Source organism: Pseudoliparis swirei, chromosome 18 (assembly GCF_029220125.1).
Source record: "Pseudoliparis swirei isolate HS2019 ecotype Mariana Trench chromosome 18, NWPU_hadal_v1, whole genome shotgun sequence".
NCBI lineage: Eukaryota > Metazoa > Chordata > Actinopteri > Perciformes > Liparidae > Pseudoliparis > Pseudoliparis swirei.
In genome coordinates this window covers 21,173,186-21,190,652 of record NC_079405.1, presented here as the reverse complement: position 1 = coordinate 21,190,652, position 17,467 = coordinate 21,173,186, and the positions used below count along the sequence as shown (strand labels likewise).

The window sequence follows — 17,467 nt, the reverse complement described above, 5'->3', positions numbered from 1 at the left end:
ATCTAACGTGTGTGTACGGCATCGAGAAAATATTTCAGTCGTTTCGGCAAGGACCGGCTTCTCATTGGCGGATGAAACGTGAATCTTGGGTCGCAAAAATGTGCGCTCGTTGGCCAATGACATCGTTTTATTATTTCACGTGACTGGACTATTCGGCAGATCAGAGAGGTATCGTTCCCTCAGCCCAGAGAGCTCCAGGAGCTATGGGAGCAAGTAGCTAATGGAGCTGTCAGCTGGAGGCTCAGTGAGTAATGCGCTGTTTAGTTTCCCCTGTCTGTTGTTCCAAAGGGACTGAAACTCTCTGGACTACAACGGGGTGAGGGATCTAAAGAGCTGCAGACAAGTGTAAAGCACGAATCTTGCCGCAGTTATCTAGCAAAGAGCATGGAGCTAACTCGCTAACAGCCTGAAGCTAACCCTGTTTACAGTCAGGAGAAGGAGACCGAATTGGCATCGAAAACACAACGAAGAAGTTCTGAAAAACAGACACATTCCCTCAAGAATAATGGAAACAGGCTGGTTACAGACATGATTGACTTTAACCAGAGAGTAAAGTGACCACTTTAAAGAGAGGAGGCTACTTTTCTTTACAGTAGTGGGTCTGCTCTGTCACCCAATGTAACATGTGCTGCATCTCTTTCTGACTATTCTGCTCTGAACCTCTTTTATTTTGCAAACCTCTGAAACCCAACCCAATGTTCCTTAAAGCTGCTCTGAACCTCCCATGCCCAAAGTTACAGTGTGTTGATAGTTGTTATTGGACAGTGTTGAGCACGGTGTGTTCTTTAAATAAAGCTTTGTTTTTTACAATATTCTACTCAAAACCTCTTTTCTTCTCATTGTTGAGTGATATATAAACTGTGCCCCCCCAAAATTCACCAGCCGCCACTGGCGGCAGCCCAGGATACACTTTCTCGGCCGTCTCGTTAATATCTCGGTTTTTGGACCAAGTGCTGAAAGGGCATCTGTCGCAGTTGATCTTGAAAGCTTCCAGATGCCTGGGCCTGTCAAGGTCTCTGTGCCTGCAGCAGTTGCCATCAGGCCGCCCGTTTGAACCCACGTGGCATGAGACGCTCTCTCCCTTGATATTGATCAGGAATTACCCGGTCATAGGTCATCGTCTGTGGGGTTTCCCCCTGAATAAGGAGCGCCTCTCTCAGGATCGTGTGCATACTATTATCCGCGTCTCAATCAGTCAAATGGACAGCTTTTTAGCGTTAGTGTGTGGGAAAGAGTCTGGGTCCTAGTGCATTTCCTTTGACACACATGCATTCATTCCCTTAATTACTTGTGGACAGGTATTTGGCTTTCAGCACGGTTGTGAAGACTGTCAGTAATGTATCTGCTCTCTCTGTGTGTCTTATATGTCTGAGGACCAATGGCGATGGGAGCTCGGCTAATTTGCCGATTTCGTTTATTCCGGAAAACCATCTCTGGCCCCTTCAGATGGAGAGTGACCTTGGATATTTCTTTCCTCATTCTCACAGTTCTGAGGAGGAGGTCACGTCTCATTTCCTCTGCCTGCCCAGTCTTGCCCTGTCCGGCAAGGTTACATGCATGTGTTTGGTCATGAAACTGGGCACTTCGCAAATGATGGAAAACAGGCTACCGGACGCGCGTGAATTAAGTTATCAACATCTAATGGCAGGAAGTGTAAAACAAACATTCAAGGCCTCACGATCGTGGTCTTCATCGGTCCCGGCTCCTCAGGTCCAGCCTGCAGCCCGTGGTCCATCGGAATAGAGCGCTATCTCTAATCCACAAAGTCTTAGACTCAAAATCAGCCAATCCTCACTCTCAAAGGTGAGTCCAGCCTTTAACACCTAGTGATTGGCTCAAAGTCCCGCTAGAACAATGGAGGGGTCGAATGTCACTGAACCCCGGGTCAAAACGTCACTTCCGGTCAAGTATTTTCACAATAAAAGTCCTGTCTATTATTGTAAGTCACTTCACGGAATTCAACCGCTTCGTCAATCTATAATACTAACATACAGTCACTCTCATGCAACATACATTAATTCTTGCCATTTACATTTGCATAGAGTAAACATTACCCCTATGCTTCATAATACATTAATAACAATATCAATATACTCCCTAATATTTCCTATTATAATATCTTTCTATATGTATTAATTTAAAGCATAAGACCTCTGCACATGTTATCAAAATAAACTATTACAACCTAACAGTCATTACAAAGAGGCAATCTCAGGTGGGAGATTGTTTCCCGGATTTATTTCTCATCTGGCATGCATCCCCCTGAGAGCGTCAGAGGAATTTAATACTCCATGGTTTTGCACAGAGGAGTGCCATTGGAAGACATTGCTTCTTCTGATCTTCTGCCTGCCCCTTAATTAATCTGTCTGCCAGATGTCTACCGTATCTCATTGCCTCACTCTGTCATGACAGTTTTTGTTGTAAGTGATTGTAAGATTTTTAATCATGTGCTCCCCCCACTACTGCTGATGGAGCTCTGCTGATGGAGCGCTGAAGCTCTGCTTTTATTTTATATGATTTGTGCTTGTAGTAGCGGATGTACACAGTCTCATCAACGGTCCAGAACATCACAATAATGTCTAACGTGCTTAATGATTTAGTGCCTTATGTATTGAAGTAGCCAACAGTTGTATTAATGTCTATATGTAATCAACAACTGACCTTCAAATCTAACAAAGAAAGTTCAATTGAAAAATATCTCAGTTTAAGTGGATGAATTATGAATGATACATAATCTAATAATAAATAAATGTCTCATTTCAATAACAATGAAGGTTGGATTAAACAGAAAAAAAGAAAGAAAAGAAAGAAAGCTTCTGAACATTTTTCAGAAGTCCTAACATGTCCTAAAATAAAGTATCTTATTTATTTAAATATATGAATGAACTGAATTGCCCTGCAGTTTTGAATTCAGTTTATTCAGGTGTAACGTGATTTCAATCAAAAAAGTCTTAGAAATGTGTATGCAGGGACTTTATCTGTAGTAATTAAAACCAAATGTTTCAGTAGTGGATACCCAAATAATACTTTGACTGTTGAACGTTGGATTCCAAAACCATGGGCATTAAAAGAGTACTCCACATATATAGCCTCCCACTCCTGATGCCGTTTGCCTTCAAGCAAATTGTAATCAAACTTTTGACATTTTACAAAAGAATGTGTCTCCATCAACTAGTTTGGAGCAAATACACAAGTTTACAGTTTTGTCAGAAGTTGGTGCTATAAAGTACACATGGTTGTAATCCACCAGTAAACAGTGAAGAAGAGGAAGAGGTTGTGTCGAGTTTCCTTGTTGTTTGTTTCAATTGGAAAAGTTGTAATTGTTCTTTCATGACAATTAGTATTGAGCATGAAGACTAATATTCACACATTACGGGATTATCCGAGAAGACTCCAACAGACACACATGATCAGTCATTTTAGTTCAGGGTTTATCAAAATGTAAGATGTTTTCAAAATCAAAAATTGTGAGTGTACAAACATTTTGGTGCAATAGAGCAGTGGTTCTCAAATGGGGTTAAGTACGGGAAGGCACTCTAGGGGGTACGTGAGATTAAAAAGATATTCATCAAGATTTAAAAAATCCTTTAATAATAATTTTATAAATATTCAATAAAAAAAAGTGTAAGTTCATAAACTTAATTGGATATATTCTTTATTAAATAAGACACTAATGGCAACGCGTTTTGTATTACATCTTTTATTCAACCAAAAATGCTTTGCCCTGGTTAGGGGGAACTGAAAAATATATTTCACAGGGGGTACATCACTGAAAGAAGGCAGAAGTAAAAAGCTAACAATTACCCATTTAAAATCAATTCAGTTTATTTTGTATAGCCCAATAACACAAGCCTCAGAGGACTTTCCAATCCGTACACATATGACATCCCTGTTAAGACATGTATAAGCTTCAAATTTCACCAGATGGGTATTTATCAACCTGTTTTATGTCGCGGAACAAAATGTCTTTAGTTTGTGGTAGAACCACCTTATTTAAAAACATTCATAAAATCCATTGACCTCGATACGAGACGTAAGTGTATAGAAGTTAATTTCCAGGTTTGAGGACTTATTCCGGCAGCATTTCATGGACATTGTTTTGTTGATTACTTAACTTTATACACCTGTTACAAAGATGTGTCGAGTTGTAGTGCTTTTGTGTAGTTTCAGTTTAATGTTTTGATGGTTTGTGATATCCAGCCCAACACATAGCTGCCTTAAAAACAGCAACAAATACAGACAAAAAAACCCCAACTCTCTTTAGATATCACAGTTTATCCGACTCCCCGTTGCTTAACACTATATATGGTATAATCTCACAGTAGATGTCAAGGCCCATCCTGAAGGAGGAAATGAAAAACAGGAAGCGGTAACTTTCGCTGAGTAAGACCTGAGTAGCAGCCATCTTTGAATCGAGCCTATTAATTAATCCTCAACCAAAATTACACTACACCTCATTTGAAAGCCTTGTTCTTAGTCTTTCACATCCAACCTGGAAAACACTACAGCCAATTCAATTTGTGATTCTGTACCGGCCACCAGGTCCATATTCAGAGTTTATATCTGAATTCTCAGAATTTATATCAAGTTTGGTTCTTAAAACCGATAAAGTTATTATTGTTGGAGATTTTAATATCCATGTGGATGTTGATAATGATTGCCTTAGTGCTGCATTCATCTCCTTGTTGGACTCGATTGGCTTCTGTCAGAGTACAGAAACCCACTCACAGCTTTGGCCACACGCTTGATCTTGTTCTTACTTATGGCGTTGACATTGAGCATTTGAACGTCTTCCCACAGAATCCTCTTCTGTCAGACCACAACCTCATAACTTTTGAATTTATACTACCGGAGTGTACTCCGTTAGTCAAAAGTTTCTACACTAGATGTCTAACTGATAGTGCTGTAGCTAAATTTAAAGAAGCGATTCCTTCTGTATTTGATTCGATACCACGTCTCAATATAACAGAGGACTCCTGGTCTAACTTTAGTCCGTCCCAGATTGATCATCTTGTTGACAGTGCCATATGTTGACTCGATAGCCCCTCTGAAGAAGAAGACAGTGAGGAAGAGGAGGTTTGCTCCCTGGTATAACCCTCAGACCCGCAAACTGAAGCAAACGTCACGAAGCTTGAGCATATGGCGTTCAACTAATCTCGAAGAATCCCGCTTAGTTTGGCGAGATAGTCTTAAAACATATAAGAAGGCCCTCCGTAATGCCAGAGCAGCCTATTACTCATCAATAATAGAAAAAAATAAAAACAACCCCAGGTTTCTCTTCAGCACTGTAGCCAGGCTGACAGAGAGTCACAGCTCTGTGGAGCCGAGCATTCCTATAAACCTTAGTGGTAATGACTTTATGAACTTCTTTAATGAAAAGATTTTAACTATTAGGGACAAGATTAATAATCTCTTGCCCATAACCAGTGCCAATCTGTCCTCAAGTGGAATGGCCTTGGAAACCGCTGTATGCCCTGGTGTATATTTGGAGGATTTTCTCCTATCAACCGTGACCAATTATTTTCAACGGTTTCTACTTGAACACGTCTACCTGTCTCTTGGACCCCATCCCGACGAGGCTGCTTAAAGACGTTTTGCCTTTAATTGGCGGCTCTCTATTAGATATTATCAATGTGTCTCTGCTAACAGGCCACGTACCACACTCCTTCAAGGTGGCTGTTATTAAACCTCTCCTGAAGAAGCCCACTCTGGATCCAGAGGTATTGGCTAACTACAGACCGATCTCTAACCTCCCTTCCTCTCCAAGATCCTTGAGAAAGTGGTCGCAAATCAGTTGTGCGACTTTCTACATCATAATAGTTTATTTGAGAAATTTCAATCAGGATTTAGAAAACACCACAGCACCGAGACGGCACTGGTGAAAATTACAAATGACCTCTTAATGGCAGCAGATAAAGGACTCCTCTCTGTCCTGGTCTTGTTAGACCTTAGTGCTGCATTCGACACCATTGACCATGACATCCTGTTACAGAGACTGGAGCAGTCGATTGGCATTTCAGGCACGGCACTAATTTGGTTTAAATCCTATTTATCAGATCGATCTCAGTTTGTATTTGTAAACGATGACGCCTCGATAACCACCAACGTTAATCACGGAGTTCCACAAGGTTCTGTGCTTGGACCAATTTTATTTACCTTATACATGCTTCCTTTGGGCAATATTATCAGGAAACACTCCATAAATTTTCATTGTTATGCAGATGACACTCAACTATATTTATCGATAAAACCAGAGGAGAGCAACCAACTCTGTAAAATTCAAGCATGTCTTAAAGACATAAAAACATGGATGACCTGCAACTTCTTGATGTTAAACTCAGACAAAACCGAAGTAATTTTAATCGGCCCTGAGCACCTCAGAGATCAATTATCTGGTGATGTGGATTCTGTAGACGGCATTGCCCTGGCATCCAACACCACTGTAAAGAATCTTGGCGTTATCTTTGATCGGGACTTGTCCTTTAACTCCCACGTAAAGCAAATCTCAAGGACTGCATTCTTTCATCTACGTAATATTTCAAAAATCAGGCACATCTTGTCTCAAAAGATGCAGAAAAATTGGTTCAGCGTTCGTTACTTGAGACTGGATTACTGCAACTCCTTATTAGCAGGCTGCTCTAATAAATCTCTTAGGTCCCTCAGTTGATCCAGAATGCTGCAGCTCGTGTTCTCACTAAAACTAAGAAAGAGATCACATCACTCCTGCACTAGCTGCTCTGCACTGGCTCCCAGTAAAATCAAGAATCACTTTTAAAATTCTTCTCTTAACCTACAAAGCCTTGATTGGTGATGCTCCATCATATCTTAAGGAGCTTGTCGTACCATATTGCCCCACTAGAGAGCTACGCTCACTAAATGCGGGACTACTTGTAGTTCCTAGAGTCTTAAAAAGTAGAATGGGAGCCAGAGCCTTTGGTTATCAAGCTCCTCTTTTATGGAACCAGCTTCCAATTTCAGTCCGGGAGGCAGACACAGTCACCTCGTTTAAGAGTAGACTTAAGACCTTCCTCTTTGACAGAGCTTATAGTTAGGGCTGAATCAGGTTTGCCCTGGTCCAGCCCCTTGATATGCTGCTATAGGCTTATAGCTGCCGGGGACGTTTTAGGATGCACTGAGTACCTATCTCCTCTTTTTCTCTCCTTAAGGATGAATTTTCATCTCTCAATCACACGTTACTAACTCTGCTTTCTCCCGGAAGTCCTTTTGACTTTCGTCTCATGGGGTCATCGGACCCTATGAGACGGCATAGATCTATCTGCCTGATGGATCGTCTGGGTCGTGGAATTCCTGCTCATGACTACGCCACTGTCCTGTTGAGACTCCGCCCACTCCTCCTCCCCACCGCCATCTGCCTGATGGATCGTGGAGGTCTCCATCGTGGAATATGCCTACTATGAACTATTCATACACTCTGTCATATTCATTGAATGTATTTTAACTCTAAATCTGTCCTTCTGTACACATTACATCTATTGCATCTGTCCATCCTAGGAGAGGGATCCTCCTCTGTTGCTCTCCTCCAGGTTTCTTCCCTTTTTTTCCCCTGAAGGGTTATTTGGGAGTTTTTCCTGGTCCGATGTGAGGTTTTGGGGCAGGGATGTCTATGTGTACAGATTGTAAAGCACTCCGAGACAAATTTGTAATTTGTGAAATTGGGCTATACAAATAAACTGAATTGAATTGAATTGACTTCATTACAGTCTAGAGGAATAACATGGTTTATTTACATTGACTACACGTTTGATCAGCTAGCATTAACCACCCATAGGTCAGACATTCCAACAGACTTAAAGAGCCGAGGCCTCTTTTTGTTAACGACCAGAGCAACTGCTTTGTATCAAGAGCAAGATAGTGCACACAGGGAGGGAGAGAAGGTCTAACAATTACAGGTTTGTGTTTGTTGGACCTCCGTTCGTGATCCGAGCGACACGTAACGTTGACACTTTATCACATAAGTCGTTCGTGAAGTCACATGACATGAGTCGTTAGTCACGTGAGTTTTGCTAGCAACATCATTTGTTCATCTCATTAGTCATGTGAGTTTACTAGCACAGGGGGTAGTAGTCAGTGCTGCCGCTAGCCATGTTGGTGCCCCTAAGCATAACTCCTTCATGATGCCCCCCCTGAGATAGGAAAGGGCTCCCACGGCGAGCGGTGTCGACGGGGACGGGGTGCTGAGCAATTAAACATCTCTCTTGTTCTGCCTGTTTTGTGATATACAGTACATGCCTAAAAGGAGGATAATTTTCGTGTATCTGACAACACTGAGATCGGTCGACTAATGACTGTTCTCTCTACAGTCAGAGCTCGCGCAAGAAGGTGGAACGTAAGGGAGATACCATTTCCAAAACTTGTAAGGGGTAATAGTTTGTGAAAGACCCAGAGAAACACAAATATCCGACAAAGCAAAATCCAGGACGTTTTTGGAATCCCTGCCGGAAGCATTTTTTAGGTCTTAAAAAGAGGACATGTCCGGGGGAAAAGAGGACGTCTGGTCACCCTACGTGAGACGTTAGTGTGGTTTGTGACCTAAGTCGTACGTCATGTGAACTCTTTACCTTTACTTCCTGTGAAGATGGAAGTGATGTTTTCAAAGGACACTATGTATTGTATTGTACGAGCAGCAACTGACACTCCATCCGCGACATGTCCAAAACGGATTCTAGAGAGGATTGTTATGGGTTGTTGTGTGTAGAATGTTGAGGAAAATAATGAATTTAATCCATTTTGGAATAAGGCTGTAACATAACAAAATGTGGAAAAAGTGAAGCGCTGTGAATACTTTCCGGATGCACTGTATCTTAGAATTATCTGAGATTCAAAGGTGTAATTTAAAAAGCATACTAAAAAGGTAGCCGGTGCTATTAAATTGAACCTGGCTAAATTCAGGCATACTGTATAAGACTTAACAACAGAGCCAGCCAAACGGTATGCATGCAGTGATCTTCTCCCACATAACATACTGTTTTACAAGCATGATAGCTCTGAAACCAATTTAATCTCACTGCAAAGACTAAAAACATGTGACCCAAGAGCCAATTGGCCAATCACCCATGCCATACAGTTTAAAATGAGAATCTTTTTTCTTTCTTTCCGTTATTTAAAAAAAATGTTTACAGACGCTTGCCTTGTCTTTACAGTTCTACACCTCCCGCACTAAATCAGTCCATAAAACTAAAAACTAAAGAGACAGCTTCAAGTAAACCAAACCTGCAATCACGAGGAATTGTGTTACCTCATCTCTGGCACTGCGGTTTCATACTCTCATTGTATTGTGCACTGTCCCTGGTAAGTAAGTCAGTAAGCAAGCAATAAAGCCAGCTAGTCAATACAATTATTAATAATTAAATTGTTCTACAAATTTACAAATTGTTGCTATTCTTAAAGTTTTGTAAACATTCACAAATTATTATTAAATAAATCCCTTGCTATGTGTTGTGCTAAATGTGTGCGTGCTTTCAGTGATGTGTGAGTTGAACCACATTCAGGCCGAGGAAAAATGTCTATGTTCGCTATAAGAATGAATAAAACATCTTGAATCTTGAATCTTGCAAGAAATACTCAGAGAAGATAAATGAACTCGGGAAATAGATGTATATATATATGATGATACACTGCATGGATGATGGATTCATGTTTTACAGGTGTGTGGCTTGGAGCCAGGAGGAGGAGTGAGAGAGACAGAGAGAGAGAAAGATGGGAAAGGGGAAGAGAGATATAGATTTATTAGATCATTAAAGACATTCATCATTACATTTGAACTGTACAGATCACATTCAACAGCACTTCAGCAGGACAGACGCCGTTCTCAGTTCTACATTATGAGTATTTAATTGGCATTAAAATAAAACTAACCACTGGTAGCAGGGAAGATAAAGAATAGGAGAGTTGTTTTAATAATTATCACCAACACATTTTAGCATGCAAAGTTTGCTGGCTTGATGGTATAACCCGAACACTTCGAACATCTTTATGCAAGCTCTAAATCCATCAGCACTTACTTAGAATGTCCACCTGTTCTCTTTACTTTGACGGGGAACAAGACTTCCTGCATGATCACAGTTCAGATCACTGCCTCCACAGAGGCCTCGATGTGGTGTCTGCCACCCGATGCTGCGTTCACACCAAAAGCGTTGAGAATGTTTCGCGCAAGTCGAATGGTTGAGAATGATGTGAATGTTCCCCTTGAGGCGCGAATAGAGCGAAGCGAAAAATTGTGCCGTTAGTGAGTCTAACTGGCTGCTGCCACTCTAGTAGCGGCAGTTATTCAGACGTAGTCGGTGAAATTCACCGAGCTGTGTGAGCATATAGATGATGTTGTGAACCCAAACACGAGGGCGTTAAGTGTTCCGACGTTTGTGGGATGTCCACAACAAGTATAGACTACCCGAAATAGTAGTTATTTATTCCACAGTGGATGGCGGAAATGATAACTGTTTCCACGGAGTAAAGCCACAGAGATAAGCCAGCAAAACATGCTGACAAATTCAGTGTTTTTTTGCTAAATGCTCGATCAGAGTATTCGGTCTGTTAAGTTTGCAAGTTTAACCTTTGTGTTGCCTTAGGGTCATTTTGACCCGAATCAATATTACACCCTCCCCCCGCCTCTGGGTCATTTTGACCCGATTCAATGTTTCACCCTCCTGTTACCTTTATATTTACTAACATATTTTACCCTTTGGGTTCAATTTGACGCCAGCAATTAAAACCTCCAGAAAATTATTAGAATTAATATTGTTTTCCAAGTTCAAGGGTGAGGCACTTTATGTTTGTTTGTTGACTACCGAAAGAACACCGACATTAAACATTGAATTTGGTCAAATTAATCCTAAAGCGGGGGGAGGGTGTAATATTGATTCGGGTCAAAATGACTAAACAACTGAGTTAAAATAAAAAAAGATTAAAAGATTAAAAAATAAACCCCCGTGTCCTCGCGCATTCAGAGAAGTCTCGTGCATACTTTAATTACACGCTGGTGCACGGCTGTATTTGTCTTTTAATTAATGCACGAGACTTCTCTGAATGCGCGAGGACACGGGGGTTTATTTTTTAATCTTTTAATCTTTTTTTATTTTAACCCTTGTGTTGCCTTAGGGTCATTTTGACCCGAATCAATATTACACCCTCCCCCCGCCTTAGGATTAATTTGACCCCATTCAATGTTTAATGTCGGTGTTCTTTCAGTAGTCAACAAACAAACATAAAGTGCCTCACACTTAAACTTAGAAAACAATATTAATTCTAATAATTTTCTGGAGGTTTTAGACCTTAGTGCAGCTTTCGATACTGTTGATCACGCCATTTTAATCGATCGCCTCAATACCTGGGTTGGCATCAAGGACACTGCACTTGGCTGGTTTTCCTCGTACCTTTTAAAAAGATATTACTCGCTCACCATAGGTAATCACTCGTCTTCCACTACTTATATTACCTGTGGTGTACCACAAGGTTCAATTTTAGGTCCAATTTTATTTTCCATCTTCATGCTTCCACTTGGTCAAATCCTCCAGCGACACTACATAGCTTTTCATTGCTATGCAGACGACACACAGATATACCTTCCGCTGAGACCTGGTGACCCAGAGAGCCTAGCTGCTGTTTTAGATTGTCTCTGACGTTAACTGCTGGATGGCACAACATTTTCTTCAACTAAATAACTCTAAATCTGAAGTCATATTATTCAGTTCCCCAAACAATAACACCGGCCTCATCGGGAGTAAACTTGGTCCCCTGGCTGCCTATTTAAAACCGGTTGCCAGAAATCTGGGTGGAATGTTTGACTCACAATTGAACTTTGAATCACAGATTTATAAAAATGTCCAGTCCTGCTTCTTTCAATTGCGAATCATTTCTAAAATTAAACCCATACCGTCACGGTCAGACCTGGTTAAAGTCATTCATGCACTCATTTTCTCGAGACTAGACAACTAAAACTCCCTCCTTTCCGGCATTAATCAAAAATCCATCTCCCGCCTCCAACTAGTCCAGAATGCAGCAGCTATAGGCTTCTGACTGGTTTTAACAGACAGCATCCCATTACCCCAGTCCTGGCCTCTCCACTGGCTCCCTGTTTGTTTTAGAATTGATTTAAAGATTTTACTGATAACTTTTAAAGCACGCCTGGGTCTGGCTCCAAGCTACATCATTAGAATGTGAGTCCCTTATGAGCCAGCACGCAGCCTTAGATCCTCCGGTGGGGCCCTTCTGGCCGTTCCGAAGTCGAGGCTTAAATCAAAGGTTGACCGTGCTTTTGCCATTGGAGCTCCTCGACTTTGGAACGGCCTGCCGGAGGGGATAAGGGTCGCAGAATCAATGACTTCTTTTAAAATGTTATAGAACAGCTTTTAAGTGATCACATCCTTTTATGCAGATATTTGGTTCCCCTAATTTAGTTTGTCTGTTTTTTGGAAATTGTGTATTTGTATGTTTTTTTTAAATTAAAAAAAAATAAAATATTTGTTTCTTACCATTTTAATTTGTTTTGCCTAGACTCTTTGTAGAGCACTTTGTAAACTTTGTTTTTAAAGGTGCTATATAAATAAAGTTATTATTATTACGACTCTTCTTCCTAGTTCTGGTCCTTGGATTTATTGGCGGTGATCCTGAACTCACTAAAGTTATATTGGCCCTAAAAATAAGTTCCATTATTATAAGAAACAGGAGCAGTCAATCAGCCAGGTTGTGAACAAGCGTACTTTATTTCCAACTTAAATGTGTTACCACTAAATAAAGTGCTAGCTGTGAGCGTGGCTCATAGCCGACTGTCAAAGGACCAGAGCACAGAAGACAGGACTCCAAAACAATGATGATACGTGCTGGCCCTCTACTCTGTCAACACCTGTGACGACTTTTTACACCTACACTCTGAAACTCACAGCCATTAGCAGACGGTGAAATAGCAATGCTAATCAGCTAACGTTAACAGAGGTTGCATCATTCTGCGTGCAAGCTATACTCAGTAAAACATTATAAATTATTAACATTATCATCAGGTGTTCAAATGTTATCTTATCAAATGTAGTTTTTGGCAGGACACTTGAAAAAGATGCAATACGGGAACATCTCTATTTACAAAGTGCAGGTTCACTGCAGTCGATTTAAAACACAACACATTGGAATTGAACTTTGACAAGTGAGAGGAAAGAGTGGCTAGAATACACTTTGTATTAACGTTGCTCTTTTTTCTAGTTTTTAGACCAAGGACACAATGTTTGTCAAGATATATATTTTTTTTTAAATGTCAGAAAGGCCAGTGATGGAGAGGTCAATTACATCCCCGGGACACCCAGGAGGCTAACGTAGTTAGCATGAGCTGCTCCAGAGGTCGCAGACGCTCTTCAGCATCTTGCCAACATGTTTTCTTCTCTTATCGTCCTTTCAGCGGTTCAGCATCTCTTTAAAAGGCTGTTGACAGCTCTGATTTCCTCGGTGGACAGGGGAGAAAGATTGTAGCCTCTCAGCTGAGGTTTCCCTGCAAAAATCAAGAAAAAGACACACGTCATGCTCACACTGCTGGGGGGGGGGGACGACATTTGGGGGCAAGTTCACAATGACGGGTCTGCGGCCACTGATGAAGTGCACATCACTTGGAGCCGCCATCTTCCTCGCCTTAGAAACGCTTCACAAAAAGACATTGCACTTATGATATGACAGCTAAACAAGACATAAAGTGCTGTCATTTTTTTCTGATTTTTTTTTCTTCGGGACAGTAAATACATTATTTTTGTATTTGTTCATATAGTTTCATTCAGATTTTTCTGTTTTTAAAATATGAGTGGACACCATGATAAATGCGCTTTAGTTACCACCAACTCTGTGATGACAACAATAATAATAATAATAATTATAATAATAATGTTACTTAGTAACTATACGCTCTGATCTTTGTGAATTGGTCTGTTTTTGCAATGAGGCCAAAGTTTGCACCAAATGTCTGGGAGTGCCTAAAATCATCTCTCTAGATATCATCTCAATGTCCCATCTGTACGGAGCTCCCTTAGCATTTGGCCGCACTAGACACTACATGCGTCCAATGGTGGTCCCATTATATTTGTGCAGCACCAGCTGTTAAAGGGATAGTACAAGGCTTTTGAAGTGAGGTTGTAAGAGGTACTTCTCCATGAAGAAACAGACGGGAGTAGCAGCACGGGAGCAAAGCAATGTAACGGCCTCAGTTCCCCGCTGGAAAGAGCTGTCTGGTTAACTCACTGAAAATATTGTAAATATAGCATAAGCTTAAACTGATTCATATTTTTAGGTATCTAAATATATTTTGCTGCAGCTCTCATCCACAGCAGGACATATCTTTGCTCCTGTGCTGCTACTCCTGTCTGAAGTACCTCATACAACTCAACTTCAAAGCATCTGAAATAACCCTCAAACATGACATGAGTGGATCAATCTTCTCAGCGAATGAGCGTATTTCCCAAAATGTCGACCTGCTCCTTTTGATCAGCGTGCCTAAGCGGGCCAACTGGACCGCTGAGATGCACTTCATTACCTTGTATTTCATTTAGACGGTTGACTTTTGCCTTCAGTCCTGTGCGAAGGTTGTTTATCTCCTTGTCCAGCTGCTCTTGGTCTAGGGTGAGAAAAATGATTGAAAGATTCAGCAAGTGAACACAAATCTAGCCAATTCCTTACAATTGTATTCGATTTGTTTACCTTTCTGGATCATTTCTCTCGTCTTCGATTTGGGGAATTTGATGAACATGTTTCCGAGGCAAACCTTCACTTTCTCTGCAAAACACAGCGCTGACCGTTATTACAAAAGTACAGGCGACTTCTATCCACTGTGACATGACCGCAAACATTGTTTTCTCAACCTGAATCAACGCGTCTGTGACATTTCTGTTAGGCGCTTCCCGCATAACGGAAGCTCTTTGCACCCAACCACAAAGGGGCTCATGCCGTGTTGGGAAAGCGAAAGGGACAAACGGGGCTGCTTTGCGTGGAGTAGTGGACAATTTGCAAGGGAGATGGGGTTGAATCAGATCAAATTCACTGCTACCGTGTCGCTATCGGTAACACCTCCTTGGTTATTTCCCTCAGTATCAGTTGATCAATTTTTTCTCACTCTGAACAAAACCCAAGCACTTAAAAACATTGACAATATTGCAGGAATGGTGGAGGATAGGCTAAAGACGACATATAAATCATTTACTCCGGCATTCACGGATGGATGGAAAGATCCTCGTACAGGTAGAACCGGTTTTGCGGTCACCAGCCCATCTTTTCGTTACGAAGTAAAACGGAGATCGTCAGACCATCTGTGGGTATACAGTCGAGACTTTGGCCATTCTAGCAGCACTACAGTGGGTGGAGGAGGTTCAGATAAGTAAGGTCATCATTTGTTCGGATTCCAGTTCAACATTATTGTCATTACAATCACTCACATCTAACAGCAGGCAGGACTTAATCAATGAAATACACGAAGCACTTTTCCGTCTTAAGCATATGGGTATTTTGGGAGCATTCATGTGGGTGCCGGCACAGAGGGGTAAAGGGAAATGAAGCAGCAGATAAACTAGCAAAGCAAGCATTGGAATGTCAGAACAAGAAGGATCTTTTATTTAGCAGATCAGAAGCTAAATCAATAATAAAGGTAAACATTATTAAGGAATGGCAGCACAGTTGGGAGGCAGGAGGCACAGGAAGACATCTGTATACTATTCAGAAGGATGTTAACAAGGGGAGGACAACACTATTTAGCACTAGAGAAGAAAACATATTGAGTAGACTCAGGATTGGACATACAAAGCTAAACAATACAATGCACTTAATTAAAAAACACCCAACCGGACTGTGCGAGTACTGCAAGACAGCAGAAACGGTGGATCATGTCATGTGGCATTGCCAGAAATTTGGAAACGAGCGAGGCAGGTTGAAGAGGAGGCTGGCAGGAGGAGGGGTGCAATTGAGGGATGCATTATCCTTGGGGGCAGGAAGGGTGCTGCAGTATTTGAAGGAGACAGGGTTGAAAAGAAGAATTTAGGGCACTGAAGTTGACAGGGCTCCCTTCTTAGTTTAGTTTATTTTAATTTTATTTTTGAGGGGATAAAGGGCTTGCTATTTCTAGTGCACAAAGAAAGGCAGTAGGTGGCGGTAATGCACCAGTTTGGATGCCAGCCGCCTAAAAACAAAAAGAAGAAGAAGAAGGAAGCTCTTTGCTCTTCTCACAACTTCCGCTCGCGAAGGGTCGCTCACCTGAATCTGACATTTCGTTTTTCAGTGCGTTCAACGCCTCTCGGTTCCCGTTTCTCTTCGTGTCCAAGTCCACTATCTAAAACATCCACAGGGAAATTTAGTTAGTTCTCCAGTCGATGATGCGTTCATTATGGGATAGTCGTGCTGACCGGTAGTACATGAGTTTGGTAATATAAATATGCGATGTCTTATAGTATTTACAAGGGACGTAATATTGCCGTGGTGGCCAACGTTAGCTGCAGTTACAGTAACGTTACTGTATTCCGTTGTTACATAAAATTATATTTGTTTATTTTTCTTGACAGGTTCTTTATTGTAAACCGCGGGCTAGTTAGCCTAGCTAGCTAGTTATCCTCAACGGCAACTGACGTGTCGGTGCTCCCACGTGATCCCGCTCTGCCTCTCATTGCCAGCTTGTTGTTGCCCAGGAAGTATTTGATTACCTGTTGTCTCGTGGTGAGAACATCCTCAGCTGCCTCCTCGACTTCTGTCAAGTACTTCAAAACACGCTTGGGTACAGCGTCCATGGTGGTTGTGTCGCTTTAAAAATACGTCCGGCCTGAAACAACGAGTCGAAACAGAAAGGTCCGCTTCGAAAAGTCCCCTCAAACAGTCTTTATGGATAATAGGTAGATAAAGAACATTGAGATAAATAATTCTAGCAATTTGCACCAGTAGCTGATGGCTCTGTATTTTTGCCACAAACATTTGATTTCACAGGGATTTTAACTATTTGTATTTATTTTCCATCTACTCAATCTGTAATTTAGAACGGTTAACACAAAGCACATATTTTCAAGTCTGCAGTTCAAGAAGACAGAAACTTTCATGCGTCTCAAAGTGCATCTTATCTTTAAACACTCAAACTACATTAGCCTGCTGGAGGCGAGTCATTGCAATAGGCCCTACTGCAATGACTCGCCTCCACCCATCAAATTTCCCCTGGAAAAAAAACCATCTAATCCATTCACAACACCATTCTTCAGGATTATATCACCCGACTAAACAGGCTGTACTTTTATTTATTTTTCATGCTTTAGAAAAACCCTCCCCTCATTCTTCTATCAAACAATAATACGAATATTGGAATGAGGTCTAGCCTCCGAGTTGACCGCTCCAGGACATTTATTTGACTTAGTTGTTTGTGTCTCTTTGGCCTCCGGTGTTGGTTTGTAAAATCTCAGAAGTTAAGTTGTCTTCCAGGATGCAGCAGGGGTTCAACCCAGTATTTCCTCCTTTA

The 17,467-nt window shown here is 41.3% G+C and overlaps 1 protein-coding gene across 1 annotated transcript; it reads right to left on the bottom strand.

The window, feature by feature from the left end:
* Positions 1 to 12,696: 12,696 nt before the first annotated feature.
* Positions 12,697 to 16,778, bottom strand: pdrg1 (p53 and DNA-damage regulated 1). The gene is made up of 5 exons (XM_056437581.1): positions 16,671 to 16,778; positions 16,228 to 16,303; positions 14,686 to 14,760; positions 14,522 to 14,602; positions 12,697 to 13,492 (listed from the first exon to the last, which is right to left on the bottom strand). The coding sequence occupies exons 1-5, from the start codon at positions 16,752 to 16,754 to the stop codon at positions 13,407 to 13,409; spliced, it is 402 nt and encodes a 133-aa protein (XP_056293556.1). The 5' UTR covers positions 16,755 to 16,778; the 3' UTR covers positions 12,697 to 13,406.
* Between the last annotated feature and the right edge of the window lie 689 nt (positions 16,779 to 17,467).